Source organism: Trichomycterus rosablanca, chromosome 13 (assembly GCF_030014385.1).
Source record: "Trichomycterus rosablanca isolate fTriRos1 chromosome 13, fTriRos1.hap1, whole genome shotgun sequence".
Classification (NCBI taxonomy): domain Eukaryota; kingdom Metazoa; phylum Chordata; class Actinopteri; order Siluriformes; family Trichomycteridae; genus Trichomycterus; species Trichomycterus rosablanca.
Window position 1 is genome coordinate 10,650,754 of NC_086000.1, and position 18,308 is coordinate 10,669,061.

Genomic DNA, 18,308 nt, shown 5'->3' on the forward strand with positions numbered 1-18,308 from the left:
AGAACAGCATGAAAGGGGGCTAACAAAGCATGTAGAGAAACAGATGGACTACAGTCAGTAATTGTAGAACTACAAAGTGCTTCTATATTGAGTGTGTAAAACAGTTTTTGCTGTTTCTTACGTTTTGTGAATCTGGCAGTTGTTTAACATTCATTTCACAATGAATAGACCACTTGAATGGCGTTAAAAAGACTTGAAATAAAATCTTTTTACATTTAACTTCAAATGGACGTTTTTTTTTTCTCTTTTGTAACATGATACAAGGTTTTGAACTGAACAGCATATACAGTGCCTTGCAAAAGTATTCAGCCCCCTTGAACTTTTCAACCTTTTGCCACATTTCAGGCTTCAAACATAACGATATGAAATTGTAATTTTTTGTGAAGAATCAACAACAAGTGGGACACAATCGTGAAGTGGAACGAAATTTATTGGATATTTTAAACTTTTTTTAGAAATAAAAAACTGAAAAGTGGGGCGTGCAATATTATTCAGCCCCCTTGCGTTAATACTTTGTAGCGCCACCTTTTGCTGCGATTACAGCTGCAAGTCGCTTGGGGTATGTCTCTATCAGTTTTGCACATCGAGAGACAGAAATTTTTGCCCATTCTTCCTTGCAAAACAGCTCGAGCTCAGTGAGGTTGGATGGAGAGCGTTTGTGAACAGCAGTTTTCAGCTCTTTCCACAGATTCTCGATGGGATTCAGGTCTGGACTTTGACTTGGCCATTCTAACACCTGGATACGTTTATTTGTGAACCATTCCATTGTAGATTTTGCTTTATGTTTTGGATCATTGTCTTGTTGGAAGATAAATCTCCGTCCCAGTCTCAGGTCTTTTGCAGACTGCAACAGGTTTTCTTCCAGAATGGTCCTGTATTTGGCTCCATCCATCTTCCCATCAATTTTAACCATCTTCCCTGTCCCTGCTGAAGAAAAGCAGGCCCAAACCATGATGCTGCCACCACCATGTTTGACAGTGGGGATGGTGTGTTCAGGGTGATGAGCTGTGTTGCTTTTACGCCAAACATAACGTTTTGCATTGTGGCCAAAAAGTTCGATTTTGGTTTCATCTGACCAGAGCACCTTCTTCCACATGTTTGGTGTGTCTCCCAGGTGACTTTTTATAGATATCTTTGAGAAATGGCTTTCTTCTTGCCACTCTTCCATAAAGGCCAGATTTGTGCAGTGTACGACTGATTGTGTCCTATGGACAGAGTCTCCCACCTCAGCTGTAGATCTCTGCAGTTCATTCAGAGTGATCATGGGCCTCTTGGCTGCATCCCTGATCAGTCTTCTCCTTGTTTGAGCTGAAAGTTTAGGGGGACGGCCGGGTCTTGGTAGATTTGCAGTGGTCTGATACTCCTTCCATTTCAATATGATCGCTTGCACAGTGCTCCTTGAGATGTTTAAAGCTTGGGAAATCTTTTTGTATCCAAATCCGGCTTTAAACTTCTCCACAACAGTATCTCGGACCTGCCTGGTGTGTTCCTTGGTCTTCATGATGCTCTCTGCGCTTTAAACAGAACTCGGAGACTGTCACAGAGCAGGTGCATTTATACGGAGACTTGATTACACACAGGTGGATTCTATTTATCACCATCAGTCATTTAGGTCAACATTGGATCATTCAGAGATCCTCACTGAACTTCTGGAGTGAGTTTGCTGCACTGAAAGTAAAGGGGCTGAATAATATTGCACGCCCCACTTTTTAGTTTTTTATTTCTAAAAAAAGTTTAAAATATCCAATAAATTTCGTTCTACTTCACGATTGTGTCCCACTTGTTGTTGATTCTTCACAAAAAATTACAATTTCATATCGTTATGTTTGAAGCCTGAAATGTGGCAAAAGGTTGAAAAGTTCAAGGGGGCTGAATACTTTTGCAAGGCACTGTATATTTGATACCCCATTGCTGCCAGCTTGACACTGATAAATTCTGTAATGACTTTAATTCTTGATAACCTGCTGTAATAAACATAAGAATAAAAAAATCAAAGTTCCTCCTCGCATTTACAACAAATATGTTTTTGGAGAAAGACATGTTAATACTGTAACATCAAATTAATCAATTGACAGGAAATTTATTATGGTCTGACATATAACATTTGATAATGAATAAAAGATAACTCATTCATATATTGGTGAACAAAACTTTTTACACTTAATCAAAAGATTGAGGGTAAATTGCTAATATATCCAGTCAGATATGTTTAGTTTGTTTTATGTTGTATTAGGATTTTAACATCATGTTTTACACTTTGGTTACATTCATGACAGAAATGGTAGTTACTCATTACACAAAATTCATCAGTTCAAGTTTTAATATCAAACAATTTTGTATCTCCAATTCACCTCACTTGCACGTCTATGGACTGTGGGAGGAAACAGGAGCTGCCGGAGGAAACCCACGCAGATACAGGGAGAACATGCAAACCTCACACAGAAAGAACCCGGACCACTCCACCTGGGAATTGAACACACATACATATATATATTTATTGTTGTTTGAACATCATTAATACATGGGATTTGACACTCTATCTTAAAGCTTGCCTAACCTGGCACTGTGCAAGTAGAATATGCATAAAAATGAAATTGTAATGGTATGCTTCAAAGCTAACTAAAACATGAATCTTAATACTGGTCTGTCAAGCTAGATGTAGTGTTTGTCTAGTCTAGCAAAACAACCACTAACCAGTTTACAACTAGCCTACTTGCATGGTTCTAAGGAAATGTTTGCTAACGTACTTACCTTCATATTTGTCAATGTCGCTGGAGTTGTACATTTAAAATCCTTTTTCCCGCTTGTTAGAAGAAGCAGTACAAACCATGCGTCGGTCGGTCTAAATCGTTCACTGTCAGACGAGGTTAATCTTGAAGACAACAAGTGTAAAAGAGAGCCATGCCTAACGTTATCTGCTTGTTGACGACCGTAGAATGAATACCGGAAGTTGATCTGCCAGTATACGAGAACCCGGAAGACAGTCGTGCATCCTATTGTGAATGGTTGAAGTGGTTGGGAGATCTGTGCTGGACGGTGCAGTTGTTGTGTGCTTAAGTGTGAATGTAGTTAAAGCTAAAACAATGCGGTAAGTTTCACAGTCTTCGTAATTAGACTACAAAAAAAAAAAAAATACTATATATCGTTTAAAGAACTTCAATAATGTTCTCTCTTTGAAAGAGCAGTTTTTGTTTTATACACCTAACGACCTCTGTTGGTAACCTTTATTACAGGGTGTTGGTGTTGCTTCTTGGTGTGTGGCTCGTCAATGGAGAGTATCTTGAACACGATCAAGTTGCATCGTATGGCATGGTTTTGTTCTGTTTTACTGCATATATATATATATATATAGTCTCTTCTAGGGTTTTAATGGACAATGTTATCTATCAATTAATTAAGTATATTTAAATCCATGTCAGTTCTGTCTGTAATCAAAGTAGCAGCACCACCATGATTGAGCCACCCTTTGTTATGATATGCTTGGCAGATTTTGAAATCAGATTTTGTGATTTTTCTGTCTCCTAACCTCTGTCCATCTTTCTCATAACATGAAACTGGACTTAAGCACGACAAATTAGACAAAATGCATTACGACTGTCAGGTCTAATCATAAAAATGAACCTCCCAGGTGTTTTGATAATGCTACACCTTCCATGACCTTCATGAAGACTTATTTACTTATTAATTTATTAGGAACATTGTTTTACACTTATGACGGGTTACATTCATGACAGGACAGCTAGTTACAGGTTACACATGATTCATCAGTTTAAGCTCAATGCGAAACATCGTCACAGCAATTTTACATCTCCAGTTCATCTAACCTTCATGTCTTTGGACTGTGGGAGGAAACCCACACAGACACAGGGAGAACCTGTTGAATTGAACCCTGGACTTTCTCGCTATGTGGTGATTATCTGTAAAAAACAATGTGATTTTTAATCTTTGAATTTAAATCTTTAACAAATATTTGTAATATTGCAGTTTAATTATTTTTTGTGTTATTAGGAAATCCAAAGCAAAGCTAAATATTATTACATGTATCATAAAAATGTTTTGTCGTGGGGATATTTTTGTCATATTACCCATATCTATGCCTTTGCAGCATACTTATTTTACAGAGTTCATTGCAGGATTGACTTATTGTCGATGTGTGTGTGTTAGTGTGCCAGAAGGTTGGCACCATGCGGGCCAGGTGGCTCCACAGGAGGAACTGGAGCTCACCTTTGCACTCAAGCAACAGAATGTGGACAGACTGAAGCAGCTGCTACAGCTTGTATCCGATCCAGATTCACATCAGTACGGTACTGAGCCAGAGCATTTATCAAACTTGAACATGTTTTGAATGGAAACATGTCTATGTTTTAATGGAACTTTATCTGTCTTGGCCATATTAGGGAAGTATCTAACTCTGGAGGAAGTGGCCTCCCTGGTGCGCCCATCTCAGCTGACGGAAAAAGCGGTGTGGACGTGGTTGCGGAATCATGGGGTCAAAAACTGCCGCACTGTGCTGACACAAGACTTTTTGCAATGCTCTATGACTGCTGAGTAAGCTTTCTCATTGATCTTTGGTAGCTTTTTAATCAACAAAACATGCAAACTCAGACAGAACCATGTAAAGTAGGATAATGAAATGCTGTGACATGCAATAGTAAAAAAGACAATAATATTTAGAGCAGCAGAAGTATTGCAGTTTATTAGGTGTACCTATCAGGTAGCTTATTTGTGGTTCATGATTGACTTTGCAGGCTTACAACTATTAATTGTAGCCCATCTGTTGTGCACGGTGCAAAGTCCCCCTCCACTGTGCATTTTGTTTTTGGAAAAAGACACCCCCAGGCCAAAAGTAATATTTCAATGATTCACTATTATTATAACAGCTAGGCTATTTGTATCATGACAAAATCTTGATAATAATGATAAACTTGTGGCATTTTAATAGAGTTGCTGTGATGGGGAAATTCTAGGCTGATACGATATTTAATGTTTCTTTTGTGCATATATTCTTTTTTTCATATTTGTCACAAATAATTGTTCCAGATTTGCAAACAAAGTTTATATAAGACAAATTAATTCTGAGTAAACATAATTTACAGTTTTAAAATCATTTATTTATATAAAAGATAAAACGTATTCAACACCAACTGGCCCTGTGTGGAAAGAGTATGTATGTTTGTTTAATGGGATTTTAATGTCATGTTTTACACTTTGGTTACATTCATGACAGGAACGGTAGTTACTCATTACACAAGGTTCATCAGTTCAGACCAGGTTATATCGAACACAAGCCTGACTGCATGTCTTTGGACTGTGGGAGGAAACCGGAGCACCCGGAAGAAACCCACACAGACACAGGGAGAACACAGAAAGGACCCGGACCGCCCCACCTGGGGATCGAACCCAGGACCTTCTTGCTGTGAGGCGACAGTGCTGCCCCGGAAAGAGTATGTACCCATTGTAACTGATAGTTTGGTTTAATTTGGCAAGACACATCCAATCTTGATTTTTATCAGCCGTTCAAAACATATAAACATTGCTTAAATAGAACGTTTTCAGCAATGCAAAGAGGCTCAATGAAAATTACAAAAATATATATAGCTATTTTAAGGCTCTGATAATCCAGAGAACCACAGTTAGGGCTATTATTTCTAAATTAAGAAAATTCAGGTGGCTAATAAATGCGAAAGTGGATTGTTAAATTTCCTCCCAAAGCTCATTGAGGCTGTCAGTCTGGGCCGGTGAGGTGGTGAAAATGTTCTGCCATTTAGCAGTTGTGGCACAAGTAGAAGCTTAGCTGCAACTAAGTTGTACATGTATATTAAGTTTGTTGCCAGCCAGCCATGCTTGCTAGTTTGTTGGCATTGTTGTTAGCAAACTGAGCTATCTTGTAGAAGGCATCAACACCATATAATTTCAATAATTCCCTCTCTCCAACAGTCTGTGATTCATTGCTAAATGTATAGTTATCTCGGTTGACACTGGATTTAAGCTTTGTGTGATATTGAATTAAAAACACTTTAGTTAGCACAAACTCTTTATAGGTCATCGGTCAGTTCTGCTGTTGGATGCTTTCTAATTAATCTCAGCTGTAGGTTATAAGTCAGTCCTGGATTTAAGAGCAGAGAAATGAGATCAGCATGGCTGTGCCTGAAACACTCTTATCCAGTGCCACATATTTTACCATGACATTACCATGTCTGTGTGATGGCTGTGCTGAGAATGCTCCACTACCTATAAAGTCAACAGTGTCAGTAGTCAAGGTTGGTTTTATGGCATTGCCTTTCGACCGATAAACCTAATAAAAAAAAACCCATTTCAACAATTGGGTTACAGTTAGTATCTGTGTTTCTACATATGGCAGCTATATGGTAGTCATACCTGATAAAATGTCATTCTACCTGTAGTGTATTTTATGTATCAAGTGAGGTTGATGTTTTTCTCTTCAGGGTGGCGGAGGCTTTGCTCCCTGGTGCTGAATTTCACCACTACAAGAGAGATAACCAGACTGTAATAAGATCGTCAGCCCAGTACTCTGTTCACAGTGATGTTTCTCAGCATCTGGATTTTGGTGAGTAAAATATTTGTTAAGGTTGTCTGTTCATATTTTTTTAATATTACGAAGTAGTAACTTTACATATGTTTTTGCTCCTATTATTTTTCTGTGGTTTACATTACTATGGATTTAGAAAAGGCAAAAACCTTTTCTTTGTTCATGTCAATAGCGACAAACTTAAGTCAAGCTTTAAAATGCAGATTTTGGCTTTGCAAAGCTAATGGCAATGTAAAGCTTGCCTGACTGCAAACAGATACATCAAATAAACTGCATTTATAGGATCCGTTAATGTTACTGGAATCTCAGAATTCTAAAGTTGTGGTATTGTAAGCATAATTAAATTGGGCGGCACTGTTGCCTCAAAGCAAGAAGGTCCTGGGTTCGATCCCTAGGTGGGGCGGTCCGGGTCCTTTCTGTGTGGAGTTTGCATGTTTTCCCCGTGTCTGCGTGGGTTTCCTCCGGGTGCTCCGGTTTACTCCCACAGACCAAAGACATGCAAGTGAGGTAAATCGGAGACACTAAATTGTCCATGTCTATGTTCAGTATAACCTCATGAACTGATGAACCTTGTGTAATGAGTAACAACTGTTCCTGTCATGAATGTAACCAAAAGTGTAAAACATGATGTTGAAATCCTAATTAACAAACAAAATAAAATTAAGTTTATTTCTCTTATTTAGTGTAGTTAATAATGATTTTTTTTTGTTGTTGTTTTTTTTGCTTTCTTCCAGTGGGAGGCGTGCTACGTTTTCCACAGAGACGAAAAGAAGTCGGCAAGGCCTGGACTGGTCCCAGTCGATCTGGAAACTCTGTTCATTTAGGTGTAACCCCTGCAACCCTGAGAGCTCGCTACAACCTGACAGCAGCCGATGTTGGCAGTGCTGCTAACAACAGTCAAGCAGTGGCACAGGTATAGCACCCGATTCAGAAATCACTCGATTCCGGTCTTTAACAGGTCCGATCATACTATCAGTATTCTAAAGTCATGTAAAATAACAGATAGATTACGGTTACAGCACGGAGAATAGACTGCTGTAAGGGAGTATGAACCAAACAGCAGGAAAGTGTATGCATAATCAAGAACGCTCTGTTCTTCTGTTTGGAAAGAACAGGAAGAACCTCATCTGTCTTACATTGGATCTTTAGGCTTCTTAATGGCTTTCTGTGATTTCTGTAATTGTTCCAGACCTATTTTCTCTGTTCAAAATGTAACAGATCTAGTTCGGTTATCTGAGCTTTGAGTGAGAGTTCAGAATAAGGCAGGGGTGGGCAATTAAATTTTGCAAGGGTATGAGAAACTGGGACTGTTGTGGAGTGCCGGACCAATAGGCTGATATTAATTTTGCTCAATATTAATTTGATCTCTGTATAATGGCAGTACATTGTACGTTTTTGGATAAGCTGTTACTGGAAGAATAGATGTTACAATCAGGCAATGAAAATAAGAAGCAGACAGAATAAAACATCAACATAATTTGACTATTTAATCAACGTTTTGAACAAAATTTTACACAAAGTGATATTGCTATTTCGTTTGCAGTGTAATTACCTCATTTGCTGTTTTTCAGTCCATTGGTCTTGTTGGATATTGTTTCTAGATATCACATCTTGACTGCTCTGGTTCTGGATGTGTAAAACTTAATTGTGATTTAAATTGTGATCCTTAAACACAGCCAGAAACTAAATACACAGCTTTACATCTGACTTAAATAAATAAATACTTAGTCCATGCCTTGTTAAAAACGTATACAACACGTTCGCCAGCACGTTACGGTGATGAAGCTGGATACACTCGCACACATGCATTAACTTACAAATTTCGGTAAACTGAAAAAATAACAGTCCTATCAAAATAAAAACAATGATATTCTATTGCATGTATGATGTGTACTTATTTATGTCTTATTTCTAATTACCACTGACCTCATGTGGGCCGGTCAGAGACACCCAATGGGGGCCGTACAATGCCCAGGTGTGGGATAAGGGATGCAAATTTCTTATAGCTGATAGCCAACATGCTAATAGCACCCCTTTAAAGTAAAACACATCATAGAGTTTCATACACACAACTAACACGTAACATGGTGAAAGTTGCAGTAATATAGAACAGTAACATAAACTAGTTCAGCATTTCCAATGAAGATTTCAAACAAGTTGGTAGCAACAAGATTATTGCACTATAAAAGCATTAAAAAGAGTTCCTGTTTGGGTTAGAACCAAAGCTCTCTTTACATTTGTACCCAGAAGTAGCACATGTGAACAAAGAGTGGGTGAATAAGAGTCTCAATTTGGAGAGACACATTTCAGGTGTTGGCTGCTGTTGGAAATAACAGCTGTAATTGAACAATGACTTCCTTGTCTCTTATTGGTTAATCATTCCTAGTAAGGGTTGTTTCAGTCAGGGATTAATTTGTTTGTTCTCTTTGCCGCATGACTTACTCTCTGTTGTCTGCCTTTTTAGTGTTTTTTACAGTCCACGTAACCACAAAAGGTCAAAGACTAAATCATTGCATCTTTATAAGCTTTTTTTATTCTTGTTTTTCCTAGTGCCAATCTGTGTATATTGCATTTACTTCCTGTTGAATTCTTTGCTATTAATAATTCATCCAAGTAGGCAAAAGCTGTCCACTATACACACATCCTTATCATTAATGGATGTGCAATTCATTACTAATAAATACCAAGAGGCTCTATGGCATTTCTTTCCCATATATTTTGTTCTGAATGAAATTCGTTTGATTTCAGAAAATCAAACTATTTGGCAAATGTTTAGCTTGAATAACCAGACCACAGCACATATTCCTGCTGTGTATTGGTCAGTTTTAGGTAAGCTTAAGCCTGAGAAGTCAGTGACTTTTTTGCAATGTGGACATTGGGCTTTAGCTGTCAAGTTTGTAGATTTGTAGATACTGCAAAAATGTGTTTCTGAGTTCTGGTTTTAAGCCGGTGCAATCTGAGTGATTACAGAAATGCCATAGTGATTATCAAACTTGCCTTTTATGCATTAAGATTTAAACAGATTACCTGATTTTTTAAAAAGTGTTGTGCACTGTAGAGGATATACACCGATCAGCCATAACATTAAAACCACCTCCTTGTTCCTACACTTACTGTCCATTTTGTCAGCTCTACTTACCATATAAAAGCACTTTGTAGTTCTACAATTACTGACTGTAGTCCATCTGTTTCTCTGCATGCTTTGTTAGCCCCCTTTCATGCTGTTCTCCAGTGGTCAGGACCACTACAGAGCAGGTATTATTTAGATGGTGGATCATTCTCAGCACTGCAGTGACACTGACATGGTGGTGGTGCGTTAGTGTGTGTTGTGCTGGTATGAGTGGATCAGACACAGCAGCGCAGATGGAGTTTTTAAATACCGTGTCCACTCATTGTCCACTCTATTAGACACTCCTACCTAGTTGGTCCACCTTGTAGATGTAAAGTCAGAGTCAATCGCTCATCTATTGCTGCTGTTTGAGTTGGTCATCTTCTAGACATTCATCAGTGGTCACAGGACGCTGCCCACGGGGCGCTGTTGGCTGGATATTTATGGTTGGTGGACTATTCTCAGTCCAGCAGTGACAGTGAGGTGTTTAAAAACTCCATCAGCGCTGCTGTGTCTGATCCACTCATACCAGCACAACACACACTAACACACCACCACCATGTCAGTGTCACTGCAGTGCAGAGAATGATCCACCACCCAAATAATACCTACTCTGTGGTGGTTATGTGGGGGTCCTGACCATTAAGGAACAGGGTGAAAGCAGGCTAAAAAAGTGTGTAGAGAAACAGATGGGCTTACAGTCAGTAATTGTAGAACTACAAAGTGGAGCTGATAAAATGGACAGTGAGTGTAGAAACAAGGGGTGGTTTTAATGTTATGGTTGATTGATGTATGTGTGCAATATAAAAACATCTATGATTTTCCAATCACTTTTTGAATGTTTGAAACGTTTGGTTACACACTGATACATTGTTTTGACATATCGACAAGTCTTGACCCATCCTCGCTATTTCAGGACTTTTCCTGGAGGCACCATTTTCACCCAAGCATGATTTTACTGCCTGTTATTTGTTTTTTTGTTTTTTCAACACTTTAACACTTCCTAAATTGGAACAAGTTGTAGGCGTCAGTATCAGAATAAGAGTATTTTTACGAATCAATCAAATTGACCAGATAATTTACTAAATGTCATAATTGTAGATGTTAAATGTATTGACTTATATGAACTTGTATACGTTTATTGTTGGGTTTCTGTGAATATGAGCATTGAGAACACGAGAAGGTTGCTGATTCAATCACAACTGCCAAATTGGGCCCCTGAGCAAGGCCCTCAACCCTGAATTGCTTGCATAATATTCAGTCACAATTGTAAGTTGCTTCGGATAAAAGCATCTGCTTAATGCTGTAAATGTAAATGCTTCTTTATGATTTCTCTAAAATCCTAATAGTTCCTGGAGCAGTTCTACCACCCCGCAGACCTGGCCGAGTTCATGAGTTTATTTGGAGGAGGATTTAAGCACTACACAAAAGTGGATCGAGTGGTGGGCAAACAAGGGGGAGGGAAAGCAGGCCTGGAAGCCAGTTTAGATGTGGAATATATTATGAGCAGTGGAGCCAACATCCCTACCTGGGTCTTCACCAACCCTGGTAAGAAAACAACCTCTTTTAACCAGCTTTGGTCATTCAAGGTATTTGAATTATTTTAAATGGAGTTATAATTACATGTAAAAAATAACAGTAAATTCGGTTTAAAACTCAGCTCTGCCATCCGGCAGGCTGGGTGCCTACACGAACAACGATTGGCAGCTGTTTAAGGTGGGTGCCGGACAGGACCTCATGACTGATGCGATTAAAACCTCTGCTGGCTGATTGAGACAGGGATAGGGCGTTGATCAGGGTGTGGCTCTCCATGTGCAAAGCTGATGGTGCAGGTGAAAAGATGCAGTTGGCTACTGCACACGTGTCGAAGGGGGCGTGTGTCAGTTTCGGCTCTCCTTAACCAAGGTGGAGACCAGCATCAGTTGAAAGAAAGCATAATGCAATCGGGTAATTGGATACGACTATATTGGGAGGAAAACAGTAAATTAATGCAGCCCAAATGTAATATACAACTTTGCATTTCTATTGCGGTAATAATATTAACACCTTTTGAACCAGAGACCTAATTCACCATAGGAATACTGACCATAGCTTTGTTTTGGCCCATGTTTTAGGTCGCCATGAGACACAGGAGCCATTCCTTCAGTGGATGCTGCTTCTCAGTAACATGTCTGCAATCCCCTGGGTGCACACGATCAGCTACGGTGATGATGAGGACAGTCTGTCCACTGCCTACATGAACCGTATCAATAACGAGTTTATAAAAGCCGGACTCCGAGGAATCTCCATGCTCTTTGCATCTGGTACCACAGTCAAGATGAAATTTTGCATTGAAATGTCTTATTGACAAATGTCATATGACAAAGAGCATATTTATTGTGGTTTTTTTTCTTAATTTAGGGGACAGCGGTGCTGGCTGTAGGCACCTGAGCAAAGAAAATGTGTTCAGACCTAGCTTTCCTGCCTCCAGGTACATTTTTAAGTCTGTTATTTATTTGTTGTTGTGTGTTGGTGGGGGGTACATAACCCCGTAAGCTGGGGCAGTTGTAGCGTAGTGGTTAAGGTACTGAACTAGTAATCAAAAGGTTGCTGACCAGGTTATCACTGTTGGGCCTTTGGGCAAGGCCCTTAAGCCTCAATTGCTTGCAGTATACTGTCACAGTTCTGTAAGTCACATTTCTGCTAAATGCTGAAAATGTAAAGCTATAATGCAAGGTACATCATGATGGTGAAATAGAGAAGCAACATTCTTTGTTCAAGTACAGAAAAAACACACTTGGTTGTGGAGATTTAGGATATAGACTGTCCCCCTTTCACATGAAGCAAGGTCTATAAAGAAATAGTTTTGCAAGTGCAGTGTAAAGGAACCCCACTGAACACCTTTGGGATGAATTGGAACATCAGTTGAGTACCAGACCTTCTTGTCTGACATCAGTGACTGATCTCACAAATGTTCTTTTAAACAAGTAGGCACTAATGTCCACAGACTCTTACATGGAATAGTATGTCCAATGGAATAGGATGTCCAACAAGCACATGGTCAGGTGTCCACATATTTTTGGCTGTACATTTAACGTTGTGGGAACATGAAGTGTCTTCTTTTACTTTAGTTACATTCACATCTATAGTATTTAGTAAACGCTTTTGTCCGAGCCTTTGGTTGGTGCAGAAGTAAAGTGCGACAACCCAATACTGCTGAGATCCAGGGATTTGGGGTTCGAGTCTCAGCAGTGCTATTGGCCAGCTGGGCATCTACATGGACATGATTGGCTAGTATCAGAGATGGTCGAAACAGCCTGGCCCAGATATAAAAAGAAGAGTTGCAGAAGGAGCCGGTGTAAAAACTGTGCCAAATCTGGTCTCTGGACCAGGGGTGTTGTGGTGACAACTAAATACAAAATAAAAAAAAGCATTTGAGGGCATTTGAGTTGAGGGCAATGCTCAGGGGTCCAACAGCAGCATCTTCATCCATTAGGAGAGACCTGGGCATTGTACGGCCCACATCCCCAACCGGCCCGCATGAGGTTCGTGGCAATTAAAAATTTTATGTAAATAAATGTACATCAAACATGCAATATAACAGGATTGATTTTGACGGGAGCGCTATGTCTTTACATTTCCGTAAGTTTTGATTGACGTGTGTGCGAGTGTATCCAGCTTCACCGTAATGCGAACAGAACTGAGTGTGATTGACGGTCGAGTTTTAACAAGACATGAACTTCTGAAGTATTTATTTACTGAAGTCAGATGTAACGATCACAATTTAGGCTTTAAATCGCTGTACTAAACAGAAATACAAGAACATGAACGATGCAGAGCATCACACCTGCAAAAGCAACAAGGACTTTTTATAAAGTTTAACACATCCAGAACTGAAGCAGTCAGGACCAGCTTTGTGATTTTAAAAATAATATCCAACAATAACAAAGGACTGAAAAACAAATGAGGTAATTAGACTCAAAACAAAATAGTGTAAAGTTTAAAAACCTGCACATTTTGTTCACATTTTTTTTTTTTGCATTTGTTTGTTTAAATAGTGAAATAATGTTGATGTTTTTACCCTGCCTACTTCTAATTTTCTGATTGTAACATCTAAACGTATTAGAACTGTACAATTTACTGCTTTTCATAAAGAGTGGGCAGTTGTAGTGGTTAAGGTACTGGACTAGTAATTAGAAGGTCGCTGGTTCAAGCCCCGCCACAGCCAGGTTCCTGCTGTTGGGCCCTTGAGCAAGGCCCTTATCCCTCAATTGCTCAGACTGTATGCTGTAACTGTAATGTAAATCGCTTTGGATAAAGGCGTCTGCTAAATGCTGAAAATGTAATGTAAATGTAAATAAAGAGATAAAATTAATATTGAGCAGAATTAAGTTCACCTTATTGGTCCGGCCCTCCACAACAGTCCCAGTTTCTTATGTGGCCCCTTGGCAAATTTAATTGCCCACCCCTGCATTAGGAGGTGGGGTTAACATCTTGTCAGCATTTTTGTCTCCTTACTTTTTTCTCCATATAAAAGATGAAGCAAAGCATTACAATTGAGTGCTGTCAAACATTTTTGAAGAATAATAAATAATCTGCAGAACAAGTCTCTGTCAAATAGTTGGTACTAGAGCAATGAAAAATAATCATGTATTAAACATGTTACGATATTTCTGTAAATTAAGACAGTACTTTAGGAGCCATGCAATTATAGATGATGTATTAACACATTCTGACCAATCAGGACTAAGAATTTAAAAATGCTTTGGTTTGAAAATATCGAAGACTTCTAAAGCACTGCATTAAATTTTTTTTTCTTTTTTTATGCCATGTTTGCAGTCCATATGTGACCACAGTGGGTGGGACTTCCTTCAAAAATCCTTTTAAAATCACCTATGAGGTCACAGATTACATCAGTGGCGGTGGCTTCAGTAATGTATTTGAAATGCCAGACTATCAGGTAAACCTTCACAAATGACTTGATACAAAAAGTACAACAGATGATAGTAATGCTGGAAGTAATTTTATAGGTCGCTTATAGAAAGTATCAAATTGGCCGCTCAGGTGGCGCAGCGGTAAAACACACTAGCACACCAGAGCTGATATTTCGAACGTGTTTGTTCGAAACTCAGCTCTTCCATCCGGCTGGATTGGGCGGCTATATGAACAACGATTGTTCGTACAGGGCGGGAAGCTGGATAGGGACCTCATAACTGATGCAATTACGACCTCTACTGGCTGATTGATGGTGCCTGCACAGAGTTGAGGAATAATGTGGACAGGGTGTGGCTCTCCGTACACAAAGCTGATCCACATATGCACTCGCCTCGCGCAGGTGAAAAGATGCAGTCGGCTGCACACGTGTCGGAGGCCCCCTGTGTGACAGTCTCGCTCACCTCAATCAGAAGTGGAGAACAGCATCAGTAGAGAGGTAATTGGCTATGACTAGATTGGGAGGAAAATATAAAAAAAGTATAAAATTACAGTACATAAAATGTATTTTTTAAAGTGCCCTTTGGGTATTGATTAGAGGTATCAGTATGGAATAAAATACACACATTGAAATCTAAATAATCAGTCCTGTCCAGGGCGTGTTACTGCACTGCGAGCAGTGATTCCAGGGAAACTGAACCCACTGTGACATTAGTATCATATGTATTATGCCATATACCATTAAAACTGAATACCAGACATCTGTAGATATCTGTAGCTATAAAAAGATAATATTCTGTAATTAGAATTTTTTTTGCAAAAAACCCAAAATATACAGATAATGCATAACATTCAGACTGTGCTCAGTTAAATCTTCCATACTTAAAGCACACATGCTCTAATTAAGTTTTTTACATACCATTCCTGTGATGTGCATGATAAATAAATTTGATTTTCTATATGTTTTCTAAAGGTTAGTGCAGTGAGTAATTATTTAAAGGATGAAAAGTTGCTTCCTCCAGTGTCCTATTATAACACCAGTGGACGAGCATACCCAGACATGGCTGCGCTGTCGGACAATTACTGGGTTGTCACCAACCTCGTGCCCATCCCATGGGTATCCGGAACCTCGGTTAGTAATGAAAAAAGAATGTTAACGTGTATTATGAATTCTAAATGTTTTTTTATTTTATTTCTTTTTACAATTCTGAAAGACCCTGAAGAGGGTGATGATGATTTAAGCATGTCTGTCTGTTTTAGGCTTCAACTCCAGTGGTTGGAGGAATTCTTTCACTCATCAATGATCAGCGCTTCCTGAAAGGCCTTCCTTCACTTGGCTTTCTTAACCCCCGACTGTACAAGCTTAAAGGAACTGGGCTTTTTGATGTAAGAGACTTCATGTGATAAATATTAAGGTTTATTGTCTTAATCTCTTATTAAATTTTCTTTCCGTGAAACCTCCAGCATTCTACTTTGACGATTGCCTTTTTTTGTGGTTTCTGTAGTCAATTAGTTGTTTTTAGCTGAATTATTAACATGGCTGCAATAAGTCAAGATAATATAGATAAAAAGCCTATACCTAATGCTGTAAAAATTTGGCATAAAGCTAATAAGTTGAATGTATTTATTAAATAGCACTGGTGCAAAATAACGCAATTTCACTTCCAACCACCAGATGGGGACAAACTGCCAGTAAAGAAAAGGGATGGCCGCTATAAATTTTTTATACTGAGAGCATTACGTTAATATTTCTGTTTAAAAGCCAGCCGTTGAATTAGTCAAAACTTTATAGTGTTTAAATGGTAAATATTATAGCCAAAGCATTCTACAATAATAATTATATTTATTATTATTGTTATTCGTTATTGGAATGGTGAGGCCTACTCAGAATCATTACTGTTTTTCTGTGGGACTGTGGAAAGTGCTCTACTAATTTCAACATGATTTACGTAACTGGGTATGTTACATTATCATTGTTAAATCAATGTTTTACTTAAACATGTATAACATTTTATTTTATATAATAAAGTACATGCACAGGTGATGTCAACATAATCCCAGGAATGGGTGAAGGAGGATTGGAATTCTCTGAAATTTTATACCATTCCACAATCCACAAAATTGAATCAGTTCATCTGGACACAAGTTTGTTGTAGAGATACGTTTCGTCACTCATCCAAGTGACTTCTTCAGTCTGAGCTGGTGGTGAATAACCCGATCTTTATATGCAGTTGATCTGCATAACAATGAAACCGGTGAAAACATATCTCTACAACAAACTTGCGTCCAGATGAACTGATTCAATTTTGTGGATTTGTGTACCTGGATTATTGAGCATGCATCAAGTGACCATTCCACAATGCAATTAGTAGTCAATATTAGGAAAAGTCTGTATGGCCTTGAGGAAAGAGTTTTTAAGTAAAATGTGTGAATCTTAATAAAGATGTGTTTATTTTAACAGTAACACTGGGGGGGCTTTATCATGTATTATATTTTATATATTTTAGGTGACTGAGGGATGCCACCTGAGTTGTCTGGATGATCAGGTGGAAGGAAGAGGTTTCTGTGCTGCTGCATCCTGGGATCCAGTGACTGGATGGGGAACACCAAACTACCCCGCTCTACTCGCCGCTCTGGTAGAGAACTAATGCCACTGACACCACCAGTTTTATAAAACTTTTAATGTGCAATTGCCTTTAGTCGCAACACTTCAAAGATCAATACACACAGACTTTGTTTTAATATAGTTACTTTCAGGTTTATCAGGGGGTTTTCCTCTAAGTTTTGATGGGTGAAATAGAACCCTACTGTTTCGCATATCTCTTGCTGTATTTTTAAGGCTATAAGAAGCCTAATTTAATTTAAGAACATGTGGTGAGTGGCTTAGTTTATCATAGATTGCACCGTTTAACAAAAGCATCAAAATCAACTGTTTAATGCAGATGCTTATTTCTAACATGCTTTGAATGTACGTTTGCTTGTTTTAATGTGTGCCCATAAATCTTCTCAGGCTATTTAAATAACATAATGATATTTTCAGTAACATTACACTAAACCAGTTACAGTATGTACTGTTAACTTAGGCAGTCTTTTTCTGCCAAGGTAAAAATGACTATGCAGTTATTTAACATGCTATAAAATCTATTTCCCTAAAAAGACTGAAAGCTTGTGCAAGAATTCCGTTTTTTCAGACTGTAGCGATTTTACTGATTAAAACGAACCGTTTCATAGATGCGTTGAAACCGAGAGCTGGTTTCTTGGTATGGTTGGTGAACTAAACTTGCTTTTAGTTTCTTAAAGGACATGTTTGTCTTGTTTTAGCCATTGAACATTATTTTCAAAGAAACTTTGTTTGCTGCCTTAAAGACAATAAAAGTTTGATATTTTTAAGAACAGCGTTATGCATGATCATTTATCTTTCATTTAAACAGAATTAAAATGGAGGTGTCATTTGTATTTCACATATGCAACAGCTGTCATGTATTAAACTTCTTTAGGTATTAAACTCCCAATTCCCAAACCCACTATACATCACTAAAATATCTGATTTAAATATTGTAGTCCAAAAAGGACCATCTAGTTAAATAAAAAGCATTAAAATATGGATCCCATTGAGCTATTTTAGCAATAAGCATTTAGCACAGCCATATAGTCTGTAGGAATAAGTCAGTTACCTTTGCACATCTTGATGACTTTCATTTATTTCATTTATTTTAAATCACGTCAGTGTTTGACAGT

The 18,308-nt window shown here is 38.4% G+C and overlaps 1 protein-coding gene and 1 long non-coding RNA gene across 2 annotated transcripts; one reads left to right on the forward strand and one right to left on the reverse strand.

Moving 5' to 3' along the window:
- Positions 1–2,064: 2,064 nt before the first annotated feature.
- LOC134325567 (uncharacterized) lies at positions 2,065–2,925 on the reverse strand. The gene is made up of 2 exons (XR_010014302.1): positions 2,752–2,925; positions 2,065–2,463 (listed from the first exon to the last, which is right to left on the reverse strand). It is a non-coding gene; the product is annotated as an uncharacterized LOC134325567 (long non-coding RNA).
- An 81-nt stretch (positions 2,926–3,006) lies between these two features.
- Positions 3,007–17,963, forward strand: tpp1 (tripeptidyl peptidase I). Its single transcript, XM_063007242.1, has 13 exons — positions 3,007–3,088; positions 3,234–3,302; positions 4,165–4,304; positions 4,398–4,548; positions 6,447–6,568; positions 7,285–7,463; positions 11,009–11,207; positions 11,774–11,962; positions 12,060–12,129; positions 14,478–14,598; positions 15,544–15,702; positions 15,831–15,956; positions 17,078–17,963. The coding sequence occupies exons 1-13, from the start codon at positions 3,084–3,086 to the stop codon at positions 17,216–17,218; spliced, it is 1,671 nt and encodes a 556-aa protein (XP_062863312.1). The 5' UTR covers positions 3,007–3,083; the 3' UTR covers positions 17,219–17,963.
- Positions 17,964–18,308: the final 345 nt, after the last annotated feature.